Source organism: Phalacrocorax carbo, chromosome 14 (genome assembly GCF_963921805.1).
Source record: "Phalacrocorax carbo chromosome 14, bPhaCar2.1, whole genome shotgun sequence".
Taxonomy (NCBI): Eukaryota; Metazoa; Chordata; class Aves; order Suliformes; family Phalacrocoracidae; genus Phalacrocorax; species Phalacrocorax carbo.
The window spans coordinates 17,837,564-17,855,280 of record NC_087526.1 but is presented as its reverse complement, the minus strand read 5'-3'; the positions used below and the strand labels follow the sequence as shown (position 1 = coordinate 17,855,280).

Here is a 17,717-nt window from a genome sequence, read left to right as displayed (position 1 = left end):
CCTACTTATGTCAATTATGGCAATGCATAAATCAAGGGAGGTTCAAGCTATGGATTATTATTACTCACATCATAAACTGGGAATTTACACAGGCAATAATTAGAACTTTTTCATTAAGTACTGCTCCTATCATAAGAAAAAAAGCAGGAAGGGTTTTTGTTTGCTTTTTAGAACTCAAAGCATCAAATAACCAAAAGAATTATTAAATGAATGCTTTACCCATCTGCTATACTTCAGTGGTCCTGTGAAACCCATTGCTTCTATTATCCTTGTGAAAGCACCCACTTTCTCTTCAGATGGCTGCAAGGAGTCTTTTGCAGAAAGATGCTGTAAAATTGAAATATCTCATATTTCAGTCTTAGCAATTAAATATGACAAATCATTTTAGTTAGAAAAGCTAGAAGTTTAATAGAGAATTTTAGGGGGTTTGTTTACTTTGTTCAAGAAAACAAATATATATAAGGCCTTCTCTGCAAAATATTACACTGCTTTTCCTATGCTACATCCTTCTGTTTATGAATGCAAATATTTCATAACCATTTTGATAAGAGCATCCCACTGGAAGCTCAAACTCAAATAGTCTGTACAGAAACCTGCTTTCCAAAGCAGGAAAGCACTGCTAACCCTTTCTAGATGTGTGTCTTGACTTGTGCTTAAATCTTTTACAGATAAAATGAGACACAAATCACAAAAACAAAGCTACCCTTTCACGTTCCCTCTCTTACTCTCACAGGCATATCATATTCTAGAGTAATTATATATTATATAAACCAATCAGGTCCATCTTAAAACTATTGAACCCACTGCTCTTACTGTAAAGCTCCCTCAGATTGTTATTCTCCTTACAGTTAATCTAAATGGTACTTGCAGAAAATCTAGATCAGGGAAGTATTTACTCCTCAGTGATTTGCAGCGTCTGCAAACATGAAGATAGATGCTTTCTTCCAGATTAACCACACACCTTAAACACCGTTGGACTGATGAAAAATCTTTGTGGCATTCTGCCTCTAAGCACCCTGGAAGTAGCAATCAGCCATCAGTAATTACCACTTATACTCCAGCAAATAATTTCTAATTAATTAAGTATGCAGTATAACCATTTGTTATCAACAAATTAGTCTACTTTTAACCCATCTAACCAAAATCTAATGCGTAACTCCTATATATACTTGAGGAATACAGCTGAGAGCCATTATAACCTGAGAAAGTTCCCTAACCAAAGAAATGTTAAATTGCTGGAGTTTTACCCTAAACATTTCTTCCTATGACATGAACACACTAAGAAAAGAATTTCCTTAGTAGGGAAGCAATTTAGCAACATAGGGACTGCCATACATGGCCAGAACAAACACTTAGACCAGGACGCCATCTCCAACAAAGACCCGTAGCAGATACTTGGATGAGACACAAAAGCAGAGGAATACAGCACATATGCCACAGCTTCCCGGGGTGCACTTGCCCAGCTTTTGACAGTCATTCCTGCGCTAGAAAATGTATCCATACATTCATTTTTGGCAGCTACAACTGGATGTACCTTCAGCACCCCAGTGTTTGAAACTATTTAACCTCCATAACACAGAGAGTTGTGGTACGTGAGTTTCACAGTTTAGTCATGTAAAAAAAATGCCCTTGCGCCTGTTTTATATTTAACCTTGCCATTTCATTGGATGCTCCCAGTTTTCCTATAAGAAACTGCAAACAACCATTTCTTATTCCCTTTTTCAGTATTTTTTCATGACTTTTATAGGCCAGTATCATACATATGCCCATCAGTTTTCTCTCCTTAGTTTAGAAGGGTCCTAAAATAGCCTCTTCTCATACTGAAGGCTTCTCACATTTCTGATTGTTCTGGCTGTATTCTCCATAGCTTTCCTAGCACTAGTAATTTTTGAAATTGCATGAATGATAAATAAATACATATTAAAATACAGATGCATATCCTGCACAAGTTGCTATGCCATGCTATTTTAATTTAGTTTAATTAAAAAATAACTGTAAAGGTGAAAAAAAATTGTAGCTGTGAGACATAATCAACCCCTACGTATATCCACACACAAGCTTTAGCATTTGAGATAACTTGTGTCCCAATAACCACTGCCATACCAAACTCATTAAATCAACTTTCATCTCCTCCACAGGAACTAAAAATCACACTAAACCCCTAGTGAATCTAGGCAGATTAATTTTACTACATGCCTCTTATTTACAAATGCATTATAAAGTCTCCCTCAGCATGGATTTTTCATTATGCAGAGAAAATTAAGTTAAAACCAAAATTATCTTGACTGAACTGTTGTTAGCTCATCACCAAAAAAACCTACCTACTAGAAAACAGTCTTTTTCTAAGAAATACCATGATTCTTGCTTCATTCTTCTGCTATCCTGCCTGGGCTAGCTCAAGAGATGGAGAGGGGATTTAAGCAGTGAGTATTTGGTTCAACCTACAGATACAGGTATGCAGTTCATCCTCCCAATGCTAGGACTGCAGCCAAATGCAATTAAGCAGCCCTATAAGCATATATAAAACTAGATCTACAAAACATATAGAGAAAATTTCAAAAATATGTAATATAACTCACTCAAAACAAGCTCATCAAGATTGAAAGGGACATAAGCCCACCTCAGGCTGACTTTCTTATGGAGACTGACTAATCTTATGGAGGTAATTCATGCTCCAGAAAATTTCTGTTCCAAGACAAGAGACAATAAATATGAGACACAAAGGCCACAAATTAACAAAATAGTACAGATCAACAGTAAATGAATTATTACATAATAATTAGTCATTAGTAGATTGCATGACAATTTTCAGTGTTTAGCAGATAGCAAAATTGTTGTTACGCAGTATTCCCAAGCTAAAGAATGAGGAAACATCTTGTCACTTCTCATATGTATGGCCAACTTCTGTGCTTCCCTTTTTAAAGGTAAGAAAGGAACATCTGCCCCTCACTCCAACAACTACTCTCCTTAACTTAGTTTCTTTCCTCATTGGAAAGAAGCAAGCCCTTAGGCTTATCATTGGAAACTTCACCCCAGGTGACACAACTGTAACTGCACCTTCCTAGGCTAGCATTTCATTTTCTAGAAAGGAACAGAGCGCACTTCTCAAATTACTGGACCCATCATTCATACTATAGTATAAAATGTTTTAGTAAAGTTGAATCACCTCCTACACATTTTGAAAAGTGTTTTGTTACCTGTATCTGTATAATCCCTAGCACAATGTGCCCTCTGACAATAAAAACATCAAATTCTTCTAACCTTATTTGTACTGTGAAATGATCTGGTTTGCTGTGTAACGGCTCCATTGGCTTGAATCAATCCACCACAGGTTTTAGACAGTCGTAACTGGCCAGCCTTGCGCCTCTAGTAAAATGATAAAAGAAAATAAAAGAAAAAAAATTGAGAGACCATTGACAAGTAAACATTTACCTTTACACCAGTAACCCTTAATTTGCTTCCAAGTCAATTACAGTTCAGTCTAATCCTGAAAAACTTTATATCACAAAAAGCACAAATTTATTACCATAGCTGTTACAAACAAAACAGTTGTCCGAGCTCAATGCTCTGCACCACACATTTTCTGGTGTAAATTCGGTAAAGGTACTGATGGAATGGACTGGCAGAACACTCCACTCCCAAAAAAACACAGGCTGCTTTGATTTTCTCACACACTGCTTCTAGTTATGCATTTTGTCACTTAATAAAGAATAATTCTTTTTCCTGGCCTTGCAGAAAAACAGAGTTTGTGCTATTTTTATCTACAACTTTATAGTCCATTCAGTTGTCTTTGTGGCCAGGACCTGAGCAAAACAAATTAAAGGGTAAAAGCTATCACTACAACCACTATAACTTCACGGCACATGACTTGTATTACAGAGCTACTGCACAATAAAGAAAACTATCAAGGAGGAGTGAGTGGGATCTCCGGGTAAGAAGCTGCGTACTGAATAGAACACCTATCATAGCCTCCCAGCACACCTAGGTTAGCAGTAACTTGTTTAAGAATAAATTCAGGCAAAGTAAGTATGCTGGTTTGTTCAGAGTAGTCATCCCCAGCAGTCTACTGCACCTAATGGTGGCTCAGAGTAAGCCCAACTTTATCAATCAGCTTCACAACGGCTCATTTCCCTCTCTACTCCCAGCATCGTACGCTATTTGATATGGACTGGTGCTTTAATAGTATGGTTGTGTCACAAAGGCACAGGGAATTTTCCCAGGACTGGAAGGTCCTATCTGAGAAAAGGCATCCAAGCAAAGAGCTTACAGGTGAGTTTCTAATTCTGTCAGTCATGGCTCTATAATACAAGTTGTAATGTACAGAAGGACAAAGATGATGCTTAATCTCCTCTCATTTCATTGTATGCAAGAAGGAAACACCAAGAGATATACTCTAATTCTGTTCAAATAGCCTGCATCTATTCCCATTTTCTACACATTTTTCACCTCTTTATTACATGATGTTCTAGTTAATTTATTATGGATAGTAAATCTGACACTAAGCATGCTATTACAGAACTGGAAGCAAAACTGCAAAGCAGTGCTTCCCACTGAAACAACAGTACTTAATGTTGTGCTGCGCTCAGTAAACATACCATCAGTACTAAAATGTCCAAGGCTACTGTACAGAAACATTCTATAAAATAAAGTGCTGGAAATTACATGCAATCATAACTAGCTTGTAATAGTGGCTTTGGAAGAATGACACCTACATTTGGACTTCTCCACTTAATCTACTCAGAACAGATCATCTGGATCCGTTAAAGATTACATAGCTGGGATGAAGACAACTGTGTAATAAGGAGTGGGAGCTCATCCTGTTAGCAGCAGCAAACTTCTAAGTTGCCTTGATATTTCAGCAATACACAGGCAGTGAAGACAGAACTTCTGGAAGCCTCTTTATTTAAAAGCCATGACTTTTTCTTACTAATTTAAACTTATCCCATTTTTTTTACACACTTTAATATACTCTGATATCCTACCTGGAAAATACCATAGACCATCTGTCTATGCTGGCCTTGGGCTGTGACTGTCTGTAATAACACACTGCATGCTGCTACCCATCGAGTTACTCCAGTCAGGCAGCTCTGGAACAGAGAGACTAGCAATGAAGAACAGGACCCTAATACTCAGAAACATTTTAACTGTCCTCCTGTTTCCACAAGTTTTATTCATTTATAGAGCAATCCTCAGATTAAACTCCCAACTTGCACTTGACAGAAGTATAAATTTTGATTTTAAAAAAATTCTTGCCTTCCAGTACAAGCGTACAACACAAGTTTGATGGTAGAAACATATCTCTCAAAGGAGATGGTGGGCTGCTCACATTATAAAACTGCACCCCAATTTTTATATCTGTACAATAAACCCAAATGCTTAAGAAGCATTCTCCAACTGACTGAGTGATCCCTAAAAAGCCCTCATTCAACTCTCAGCTTTTATGCATCTTTGTCTTACTTTATTCAAGCACTGCTAAGAATTTCAGTATTTCAAAAGCATATACTGTCCCAATAAATTTCTGGGAAGGTAATTATTTTCCATACTGAAAATGTCAAGTAACATGAAAGAGAGGCAGGGTTTTCTTCACAACTTTCATTTTCTGCAATACTCAAGTTAGTACAATATTTGCCTCCTTCAAGTATGTTCTACATTAATACTGGAAATAATATATGTATTATTAGAATGGATATGCTTTTTTCTTAAAAAAAAAAGCTTAGTTTTCAATTGGTGACAAAGATGATTAAGAGATTGAAGCATCCAACATATGAGGTGAGGATTAGCTTTGAGAAAAGATGACTCCAGGGAAATCTTATCAATTTGTATAAATACCTGATGGGGAGGGCAGTCAAACTCGCCCAGTGAAAGGACAGCTATGAGACTTCCAGATCTGCCCAAAGATTAGAAGGAACAGACACAAAACCGACTTGAATTCCTGTTGCCTGTACCTGTACAGTCACCGCTGTCCCTCAGATGCAGTGTACTACCTCCTCAGCTCCTCACAGAGCTGCGCTTTTAATCCCTCAGGGAACTGGTCTGCGTTTTTAAAAACTGTGAGGGGAGAGAGGCACTACCACAATCAGTGTGACCGGTGTTCACTACCACTACATCTTCTCACTTCTACTGTTGCAAGATTACTTAGTTTCTGCTCTTCCTCCGTAATATCAGTACCCAGCAAGTAAAATTATGAAAATGATACACAGAAATGTATCTGATAGAAATCCAAACAGACATTTCAGCTGAGTACTACAAATTACTTCTTGAGACAATGCCCTGCTCTGACATAAACAGTTTAGCAAACACGTAAGTGAGAAAGAAAATTTACCATTTTTTTATAAATAATTACCACAAGATTCCAAGGCACCTGACAATTTTTTGAGGCTTTTTCTTCATAATAAGGACAACATGCCTAGGTTGCAATATGCTTTAGGGCTTGAATATACTGGGGTTTACAGCTGTTGAAAATCACTACTGCAACAAAACTGGACAGAGACATATGGAAAAATAAGCATACGCACACTTAAAAGTTGAGATGTGATAAACAAACGAGTAATAAGGAAAAAGACAACAGCAGAAAGTGGCAGAACAACAGAAAGGGAATGCAATATGCTAAGGAATCTTCCCTAAGCCAGCATCACTGTCTGCAGAACACGTAATATGGAAGGAAGTTTCAAGTGCTACTTTTACTTCTCCATTCTGCTGAAAGGAAATGTACCAAGCATAAACTGAACAGGATTACTCAGGAGTAGTCTGCAGGCAATTCAAGTACCTCCAGAGACTAGCTCCCTTGGCAAGATACAAATGGAAGAGTATCACTATAGTCTTCTAAATCCTCGTGGCAACCATTAGGAAAGCTTTAGGTAACAGACAAACTATTCAAGGAGATCTCTTCTTAGGTAAAGAACAGCTTTATCATAATGGCAGTATTAACTAGAAGAGCAGAAATGTTTGGACAATAATCAGGACTGTATCAAATCTTGTGAGCTCCTGAGAAGGCTTAAAGACAGAACAAAAAATATTTCATTACTTATTTCCAGTACAAAAAAAAAGAGACACTGAAAGTTTGAAGACTTATTTTCATAAAATCAGGCAACTACAAAATTCCAATGCAAAAGCAGGTGCTGGGAAATGCCATGGATCAGCAAAGCTTGATCTGAAGCATGCTGCTGCAGTCAGAAGTCCCCTGCCTCCCAGATGTGTACTCCCACCACTTCGTACAGCTTAGATGCTTCTCTGATTACAAAGTAAGACAATTCAGATCACACAAATTGCAAACAACTACATCTCCTCCCCTCCAAAGAGAAATTTTTCTGGTCAGGCTGAAAAGTTGAATCAGCTTATTTTGCCATATAAATGCCAGAACAGCTAGGAGGGGAGTTGCTCAGGGACAGGTAAGCCTAGGAGACAAGTCCTTCACCTCCCGCTAGCAGGTTTTCATTGCAAACCACAGCCTGGGGTTACACCTCCACAGAGAGCTGAACCCATCTGGTGACTCACCACATCTCCACCACTTCCTACTCCCCTCCTGCCTGGTTTCCCTCTCCCTTTTTGCTAGTGATTGCCTCTGTAACACATCAAAATTGCAGGAAACTATTTTTATGTTGCCACGGTTTTGCTGCTCCAGCATTTGAACCATAGGGGCCAAGAAAATTCCTGGAGGAGGCAATGGTAGGCAACAGTGCAAAGAGATGAGTAATGAAAAAGAGTATGAATGGGAGGAGGAAGCAAGAGCTCAAGCTCTCTGCATTTCAGTTGCCCTCAGGCAGGTTTGCTCTCAGTTGCCTTCAGCTTGAGAGCTTGAAGGACTGGGCTCACCATGTTTGTAAAAATCACACCCTGAGATATCAGCTCCAGGAACTCAGTGGATTAACTTCATAAGTGGGTATTGCCCTCTGACTAAAGGCCTTTCACTTTCCTGACAAATCTGTCTCCCCCTCGTAGTGCTAGCCATCCCTGTACTTGTGTTGTGACAGAATAACAGACGTAGGCACAAACTCCCCTTTTCTAGACTATATGCTAAGAAGTGGTATTCTGCTGCAAAGATTTTAAAGGCTAATAGAAAGGGGAAAAAAAAGTACACAAATACATGAGAAAGAAAAAAGGAGGTGCGTGGTTCGTAATCCACTTTCACTCATCCATAGGAATCCAGTCTCTTCCACTTAACACAGAAATTTGAATCATTATATTACCTTTGCTATCAAATACCTCTAAAGTGAGAAGGAAATCTCTAAGAACGGCAATCTCCACTCTACAGGACACACACACACTGTGCCCAAAGCAACAAGGGAAGCACCAGACTAAAAAAAAAAAAATTTCTCAAGCCCCAATCAGGAGTACCGAAGCCTTGCATCGCTCTTATGTAAACACAAGCTCTGAAAGAAAAGCTAAACCCCCTCCTTCCCCTGAGCTCGCTGCCGGGGGAGGGGGCCGGCAGAGGCGGGAACAGCCGCCGGGTGCTGCAACGCCCCACACGCACTCCCACGGCTTCACAAACACCGCCGAACAGCCTTTTCCTTTCGCACGGTCCTTATGCACGGCCACGCCGAGGACAAGCCGCACACAGGGCGGCCCACGGGAACGGCGGGACCGTGCGGGACAGCGCAGGCACAACACGGGTAGCGCTGGGACAGCCCCGCAGGAACGCGCCCAGCCTCACACGGTGCTCGCTCGCTCCCTCGGCGTCGCGCTACCCCGGAGCAGAGACGGCGACTCTGGCCGCCGGCGCCGGCGCCACTCACCGCGACCCGCACCAGCGCCGCCATTGATCCTCGGCGCCGCTTCCGGCGGCGCGGCGAGCCCAGCCCCGCCCCTTCCGCCCCACAGGCTGCGCCTGCGCGGGCCGGGGGCCGTAGTCGCACGGCGGCTCCTGGCGGCGGGGGCGGAGCCTCGCGTGGCGGTGGTGGGCAGGCTGCTCCGCGCACGCGCGCTCCTCGCCTCAAGGCTGCGCTGTGGGGGAAGGTGACGCTGTGAGGCGGCCGGTGAGGGAAAGAGGGGATGCTCCCGGTGCTGGGCTGAGGTTTGGTTCGGGAGGGGGAAAGGTGGCAAATCTGAGCTGGCCCCCTCTGGAAGGCTTGACTCGTGAGGGGGGCGGTGGCTATGCTCTCACTCTACTGCTTGGCAGCAGAGAGAGCAGCATGAAAACAGCGATAGTTTCCTCTGGCTGAGGTTGATCTGGCCATTCTGGCTGCCTTAAGGAGGAGATAGTATCTGTGAGAGCCTGCACAGGTGCCAGCACAGGGATTTCAGAGGAGAGCATAGTAGAGCCCCTTGTGCTAGTGTCCTGGAGCCAGCATCTTGCTGCCAGGAGCAATCTGCCTGTCCCTGGTGCACATTCCCTGCTCCTTGCTTCTGCTGGCACCAGCTTTCGTGAGGCCACAGACTGAACCTGAGCAGGAACCCAATGGGTTGAAACGAGCTGTCTTGTTTTGCCAGCTTAGCCTTAATCTGTATCGCATCCATACCACCTCAGAAATGTTCGTCCCAGTACACAGGAAGCTGGTGCAGATACGAGCAAGAGTGGCTGTGGAAGAGAGTGCGGCTGCTCTCTTCAGCAGCAATGCTGGCTTAATGGGCTTGTGGAACTGTAATACTCTATTCCTGTCTTTCCTAGCGTATTTTCTGGGATGTCAGCTTCTCAAGAGGACAGTAGCAGCTGCCTTAATGACCCTGAAACTCCACAGTAGTCCTTAGAAATCTTTTGTATGTTCTTAAATATCAGGCCTCAGGGGGCCAATGGAATCATCTGCTTGAACTTCCTTTCCACAGGCATCCCAGATCCCTGTGCTTGCAGTCAGTCTTTTCCGAGATGTTCTGACTCGCTGTGGTTATCTGCTGAAATAGGTTTAACTGTATCTGGCAATGCGTGTAGTGAACAAGTTGTTCTGATGTGGGGCCAGAGGTTGAACAACACGGAACTGTAGATCTATCAGGGATATGCTACATTTCATTTTATTCTTGTGCTTGCAGCTAATTCTGGGGAGGAAGGTTAAAGCTAGCTCTGCTTCCTTCTGTTTGCTTAGCTGTCCTCTGTGTATTAGACTCAAAGTAGTATTAAATGCCATTCTTAACAGCAAATTTTTGTCAGAAGGCGATGGAGAATGATTACAGTTGTCTGAAACCTTCTCTTTACCATTTATGAGTTAGAGTCATTAAAAGTGATGAAACTCAAGAATGCCTGCAGTGTGTAGTCGTACAGAGAAAACATTTCTGTCAGTAGCAGAGGAGTCTCACAGTGGTGTGAAGTAGCCTGCCCTCCATAGCAGACACTTTCTAGCTCAGAGTGGTGTGTCTGATAAATATGTTGAGTATGTCAGTTCCTGACGCTCACCTGGGTTTGTGTTAGTCTTACCTAATGATGCACAGGAGGATTTTGACACATTTCAGTTGGAGAAAACTACTGGCTTACCTAGGATTCCTCTGCCTATTGCTGTTATATCATTCTCTGTGTAGCACTAAGCCCTTTACGTGTCAGTCTAGTTGAACACAGCTACCTCTTTTGCACAGAACAGCACATCAGACTGCCTCCAAAGGGGACATGGAGGTGGAAGAATTTCAGTTTCAACTCTAAGGGGATTTCTTCAGTCAGAGCATTGGCAATTTACTCCCCTTTATGTACACAATCCTCGCTGTCCTTAAGTTCCTACAGTTCAGCTCTGTTCAGTGGGCAGCTCCACGACTGCATGAGTCTTACCTCAGTCATAATGAATCTTCCAGGTGGAACTGCTCCTGGGAAAGCATTTTAACTAGCAGCAACAAGAAGATGTCCCAGAAACAGGGCAGCAAAGTTACTGTCTAAGTACTGGTGTTCTTTCACGTGATGCTATTAACAATGGCAGAGAAACTAGCCTTCATGAATGTGCTAAAACATGTTGGGGAACACTATAATGGCCTTAGGTGTGTTGATAAGCAGCTGACTGAACAGGAAAGAAGATCAGAAAGAATATGATTATATTTATTTTATATAATGAATTATAAAATTAGTTTTACATTACTTTTCAAAATAACTAATTTATTAATAAAATTATATTTAAAAGGCCTCCTGCTTTGGCTGCAATCCTGTTATCTCTCTTACTTGTGGGCCTGGCAGCAGGCTTCGAGTTTGCCATTCCAAGCGGCTGGAAGGAGCAGCTGTTAGAGGGAGGAGATACGGGGCCACAATTCATGGGCTGAGATAAAGCAGTCTAAAGGAGTTTAAGTGAAGGAGAAATGGAAAACAAAGAGTGACAGAGAAACTTCCTTCTCTGAATGTACCAAATCATGCTGGAGAATAGCAGTGGTGGAGATGGATGCATGCGTGCATGGAGAATGAGAGAAGATACAAATTGGGCACCAGTGCATGGAGACAGCAGTGACCACAGGCTCAGAGTTTGGGGGAGGGCAGAGGCATATAAGGGAGAGATTGAGGAACTGTAGAATCCTCCAAATAGGTGATGTTTGCCATTTTTTAAGTGTGACCAGGAAGGGATATGGGACTGCTGTGTGCTGAAGGCAGAGAAGCAGGGTGCAGAAAGCAAGCAAAAGCAGGGTGCAGGAGAAATGAGTTTCTACAATCTACCTGCAAAGTCCTCTCTTTAGGACTCTGGTGGTGGAGGCAAAGCCTGATGGCAGCAGGAATAATTGCTTCTGGTGACGAAAGTCATGCTGTGCAGTCCTACATGCTGCCTCCACACAAATTGGGGTAGTGATGATCCACACATGTCAGGATGGTGTGAGAGGCCTCCCTTTGCTCTTGCATGTCTGGTTAGATGGGGCTGGTAGATGAAGTAAGGATACAGTTTGACAGTACAACTAAGCAGATAAAATTACTAATCGCTAAAAGGAGAGGTCCTGCCCCTGGCTATGGTAGCACTAGTATCCAAATAATGAATGTTGAGCCAATGAGCTGGTTGAAGGAGCTAGACCAGCAGAGAATTGTCTTCTTGTTGTGTTTAATAGGATTAATTTGGTCAGCTTATTTGGTCAGCTGAGCTATATTGTCAAACTGCATCAAACTGCCATCCTGACTGCAGCCGCTGCCAGCAGTAGTCCTTGCACTGACAGTGATGGTAGTGATTCCTTTTCTGCAGGTAATAGAAGGGGGTAAGGGGAGAAGTAGTAACAATCACCCTGAAGCCCTGTCCCCAAACAGGCAAGCACAGGGAAAAAACATTTTCCACAGGTGGCAGTTGTGGACACTGGGATGCTTGAACTGTTCTTGATGAGATCCTGTGCTGGCATTTCACAGCAGAATCCAGGCAGGCCCAGGATGCCTTTCCAGGCCCTTTTGGGATCATTCTAGCCCAGATGACAGAATGACTAATGCTTCTCTGAAGCTGTGCAAGAACAGACACTGTGTTGGGGCCTGCTTTGCGTTCGGTTTAGGTTTAACTTTGCCTCTACAGAGCATAAGGTTTTCTAGAGCATGCTGAGTCTAGGTTAAGGCGGTTGTGGTGGTTGGCAAGGCTTCATTTTGACAAGTCAACTATTGTGCAGAACAGAAAGGGGGATATAATTCTAGCCTATTAGTTAAAGCCTCAAAGGGTGACTGTGAAGCTTATCCAGGCTTGAAGAAACTCACGGAGGAAAAATTCCATATCTACCTGTTATTCAGATTGTGAGGATAAGGGTCCAAATCCCCTCATGACCAAGAACGGAGACAACAAGTTGAGTATTATCAACTGGGAGACTGGGACACCTGCTGATGAAATATTTGTAAGAACAGAAACTGACTTTCTGATTCAGTTAACTTCTAATTAGAGATACAAAGTGTCACAAGAAAACTGGAAGAGAGCCAGTGGCCTCTCTAGCATAATTGTGATGATCACCCTCAGCGTGAAAAATTCAGACTAAAATCCCTTAATCTTAATCAGGGCAAAGATTGAAGATTGATAATATTGCACAGGAGTACCCCAGCCTAGGTCACTAGCTGTTCTCCATGGGGAGAGTGGGGCAAAGGCTCTGTATTTTGCCCAAAAATTCCATGCTGTTCTCAGAATGCTACCTTGTCAAAACCAGGTATTTATATAGCCCCAAAACTTCAGTTTTGAGTAACTGTCATTTTTACGCAAATAAGTGTTGTCAAAATGTTCCAGGCCAGCTATGATGCTTAGATGATTTGCTCTTTTTAAAATTTTTGCCCTCACTTGGGTGTTCAAGGCTATGGCAGAGACCGAGACTTTGATTCTGGGTTGTTATGTTATTCCTTGGCTGGCAAAATTAATTGCAGACATTTGCAAATGCTGTAGTTATGTAGCTAAAAAGATTATCTAGACCGTCCTCCACTTCCAGTACTAAATGTACTTGGACGTCTCTGGTGCATGTTTCTCTGACCTGCACCTAAAAATTTCAGTAAGGGGATTCCCAATTTCCATATGAAGCTTGTTCCAGTCTTTCACTGTGAAAGTTTTCTCATACTTAGCATAAAGATGCTCAGTGTGAGCCCCATCCTTCTCCCTGGAATGTCAAGTTCCTAAAGGTATTAGGTAAGAGCAGAGTTTGGCTAATGCTTTAAGAAATTAGCCTCAGGCTATTTGCTGTGAGAAGCATTGTAGAGATGTGGAGGAGCTGGTTGACTGTTCTGGAGACGAGGCTTCATATCACAGCTCTGCAAGTTTTTTCTTATATAACCTTAATCATATTACTTGGTTTTTCACCCTGTTAATGGATATATATGTATTTCCTTGCAATAAGAGAGAATGAAGTCATTTTGATGTTCCTTTTTTTTTAAGTAGCTTGTTGTAGTGCCATCAGAAATAAGAAGCACAAATGGGCATGTGGAGACTCCAGGTCCTGCGTGGCCTCTGCTTATTTCTGCCTTGAGGAATGCTTATGTCTTTCAGAGTGAGCAATACAGTACTGAAAAGACAAAGGGGCTGCACCCAAGAATTTAGCACCGTGAGAACTGCCTGATCTGCCCAGCTGGAATCTCCAGGTTAAATCTTTCCTGAATTTTCCGCTTTCAGAAATGCCTTCAGAGACAGACACCTCTAAGACCTCTTCTGGTATTTTTTACTTGCCACACTTCCTCCGCTCCAGCGGTGATGATGTTCTATGTTGACCACTCTGCAGTCAGACCTGCTGTGTGTAACTTACTGGGAAACAGATTTTCTGTGTGGTTTTTTTTAAATCTATGTATTTCTGTCTGCTTTCAAAAGACTTTCCATACACTGCACAGGACCTTGGGCTATTGCGGGCCTGAGATTACATATGCATTCAACCTCTCCCAAGTTGGTTCAGTGCTCATTACTACAATTCTGTTTCTTTTTTTACTTAATTAAGAAGGAATAATAAATAATTTTTAAACAAAGGCATTTAAAATTATTTGACATTCCTGTCCTCCTAATTTCCTATCAGCACATAATTTGATTTCAAATGTTATTATAGAATGTGCTTTTTTCATTTTCACACAGAAAAGCAGGCTGATCATTTTCATGTAGGCCTGTGTTTTTATATTTTAAAATGTAACTTTGCAGGTTAATCAACCATTTTGAAATTTTCTAAATATATGAAGTCCCATAACAACTTCTTGTATTTTTCTCAGTCACATGAAGAATAAATATCAGCTTGGTAAGGCAATTGTTAGCCCAACATTTGCTGTGGAGAGCTCCCTCCTTCTGAAAAACAAACATACTTTAGACTAGGGCAAAAGTAGAAATGTCTCAACTTCAGTCTTTCCTCTGCTCAGTCTAGAGTTCCTAAGTGCAGATTTAAAATTATATTCATTTTCCCTCTTAACCACCTGCTTCTGCAGAAGAAAAGTCAAAGGAAATCTCATTATATGGGGAAACAGGATCTCTCCATGTTACCTGGGACAAGCAGGGCTGGGGCACTCCAGATAGTGAGGGAAAATAGTCCATATAGGTGTTCCAGGATGCTCTGGAGATCATGATAAAGAGAAACCCAATTGCAAAAACTCAGTTCAGGTCCAGCAGGTCTTAACTCTAGTTCAGTGCCAATACTGCAAGACTGCCAGCTGGTCCCTGCGGCTATTTGAGTGCCTTTGCAGCATACTTTCCGTGTGCTCCAGGTTCTGAAAGGGCCTTGTATGTACCAAGGGAGCCAGTGCAGGTCTGGCACTACATCCTGTCTCACCCACCCTGCTAGGGCTTGAAGTGTGGATCAGTGATAACAGGCCCTTGGAGCCCTGGTATATGTGGATTGACTTCTTCCAGAGCTTACCTGGATGTCTCTGCACCGCTCTTACCAGAGCTCCGAGGTCCAGAAATGCAGTGAGGGTCCATCTGACCACATGGGGAAACCCAAGTTCTGCTGGATTCCTAGGTCTGGCTGTGTGCTGAAGGAAAATGGCATTTCTAAGGTTGAACGGGCAGTTTAGAATGAATGTGTCGTACTTTGCTTTTGCAAAATTTTTCTCCTTTGCATACAGAGTAAATCTGGATACTTTGAGACCACGCCCACCTTTAGGATGACATTACAAACTGAAAAAGGACTTTTAATGGAAGCTAATTAGATTTTTAGCACCTTAAAGACACTTAGTCCTCTCCATAAGACTGAATACTCAGTTTGAGGTGTCAGTGTGCATACATTTGCTACTGCTGTTTCCCAGGACAAATGTTATTTAACTATATTAAAATAAGATAATTTTTCAATAGAAGTACAATCCTTGTGATGCATTATGGACCTTGAAAGATTTGGCAAGTATGGAGATCAATGCCCTGATCTGAAATTTGTTGGCTAGGTCCTTGCTCTGATCTCCAGGAGGGAGTTACCCCTCTACTGCACCAGTGTGGCAGGAGGAAAAGGAGACGTGAAGCAGAACAGGCTTCTTAGTGCTGCACCTCACTGAGTCTGGTGAAGCCTAGTAAGCAAAACCTGAACCCCATGACTGAACTGCTTAGGGGAAGTAGAAACAGGACCTGATTACTTTTTCTGAGCTTCTCTATCCTAGTCGCTGCTGCTACTGTTAAATATGATAAACTCCTATTTGTTTGCTTTAGCTTGCCATCAGTACTCACTGTTTGCTAGGGCAAGGCCAGGGTGTTTCCCTCCCCACCTGTCAAACTTGGAGTGTGCTTTGGCACACTGCCATTGCAGAGTCTCAGTGACTTGAGCAGACCACTTCAGAAACAAGACATCCCAGTCCCTAAGCTGCCTCTGCTTCACGAGAGTTTTCTTTTCATCTGTATGCTTTCTGAAGAAAACGTTCGCCGGTCAGAGAGGTTTTCCACTTGCGCCTCCTTCAGCTTTCCATTACTGCTACGAGGTTATATGGGGTGCAGTGCTACACACTGTACTGTACTATATGCAGAGGTGTTTAGACTTAATTTATTCCCTTCTCCTGGATAAAGATTATTGCAGCTGTGTGTTTTGGAAAACTATCAATGAAGGGAGTTCAGCTCATACAACACACTTTCAATAGGGTACTGTACTCTATATTTCCAGGTTCTGTTTTAATTACACTTCCATATTACCTTGGAGGAAGCTGAAATCTGGAAAATGTTTTCTCATATACCATGTCTTAAACCTTACTGACCTTCTGTTTAATACCAAGTACATTTATGTTTGTGATGAAAACCATCTAATATGGGGCAAGGTTTGGCTATCCAGGATAATCTATCAGAGGTGTGCTGTCAGTCCCTCCTAGCAAAGACTGAGCAATTTTCACTAAGAAATGTCCCCATCATCCCTCACACACCCCCCCCACCTTCCAGCAGTCATTCCCTCTTCCCTCCCTTCACATGGCTCCCAACAAGAGCCCCAGGAGTTGGCCATGTACTATGAATAGGGCAGAGTAGTGGCCCTCCCCTGTGGCAGCAAGAGTCTCCTGCTTCTCTGAAGAATCCTGGAGGGACTAAGCCACAGGATGGCTCATGCAGTGTCAACGTATTGCCCATATCTCGAAAAAAACAAGCAAAAGGCCCAGCCTCATTTAGAGGGGCTGAGTCCAGCAGTGCACTCCCACAGCTTCTCAGAGACTGGGGAGCAGGAGCAGCACAGGAGTCCTTGCTTGGTGTGCCTCACACCACTCCTGCAGGGCCAGGGAAGCAAGCACTGCTGTTGAGCTTCCATATTGTCTGCACCGGAGACCACTGGAAAAAGTAGCCCGATGTCCAGAATTAAAACCTCCTCAGGACAGGGAGAGCAGGGCACCAGTGAGAACTTCTGCATGCCACATACTCTTCTGGCTAGGAATAAGCGGTTATGAGTAGGTTACAGAGGTTACAGAGGTGCCCTACGGACTCACGGCAAGAGGTGCAAACCTCTTTCAGTGATCAGAAAGCGTGTGCTTCTCAGGGCTGACAGCAGAGCCAGATCTGTATGAATCAGGCATCTGCTCCAGAGCAGCTTTCAAGTAACCTTTAAATCCATGCCAAAGAGGGCACATCTCCATCTGCACATCCTCAGGATGTCTGGAGAATGTCCTGAGAGAAAGGGTTTTAGCAAATATGTGTGAGCAGCAGAGTGTCTGTCAGTCCTCTGCCCAGCTCTTGAAGCCCAGAACTTCAGCATTCAAGAAGTACAGACTGCTGTCAGGTTCCTCCTTCTGTTACTTCTTGAAGACCTCATTTGTGGAGGCACAGGAAGGTGGTGAGCCCTCCAGCCTGGGACACAGGTCTCTGCTCCCGAGTCTAGCACTGACAGGGTTCCTGAGATTGTGCCTTTACTTGTGTCCATGCCTCACCCTAAAAAGCAAAGTAACTTTTACTTCATAATGAGTAACAGGAATTATATAAAGCTTATATAAAACTTTTTAGTGGGACTGAGTTGCTTTTTAACTCAGC

At 42.6% G+C, this 17,717-nt stretch overlaps 1 protein-coding gene across 1 annotated transcript in view; it reads right to left on the bottom strand.

The window, feature by feature from the left end:
* LOC104040980 (ubiquinol-cytochrome-c reductase complex assembly factor 1) overlaps positions 1–8,799 on the bottom strand; it is a 44,922-nt gene extending 36,123 nt beyond the window's left edge. Inside the window, exons 1-4 of the mRNA XM_064465126.1 lie at positions 8,736–8,799; positions 4,983–5,087; positions 3,262–3,366; positions 220–327 (exon numbers count right to left, since the gene is read on the bottom strand). Coding sequence (XP_064321196.1) covers positions 220–327; positions 3,262–3,366; positions 4,983–5,087; positions 8,736–8,759 — 342 coding nt within the window. The 5' untranslated portion in view covers positions 8,760–8,799. The remainder of the gene's footprint in view (positions 1–219; positions 328–3,261; positions 3,367–4,982; positions 5,088–8,735) is intronic.
* Positions 8,800–17,717: the final 8,918 nt, after the last annotated feature.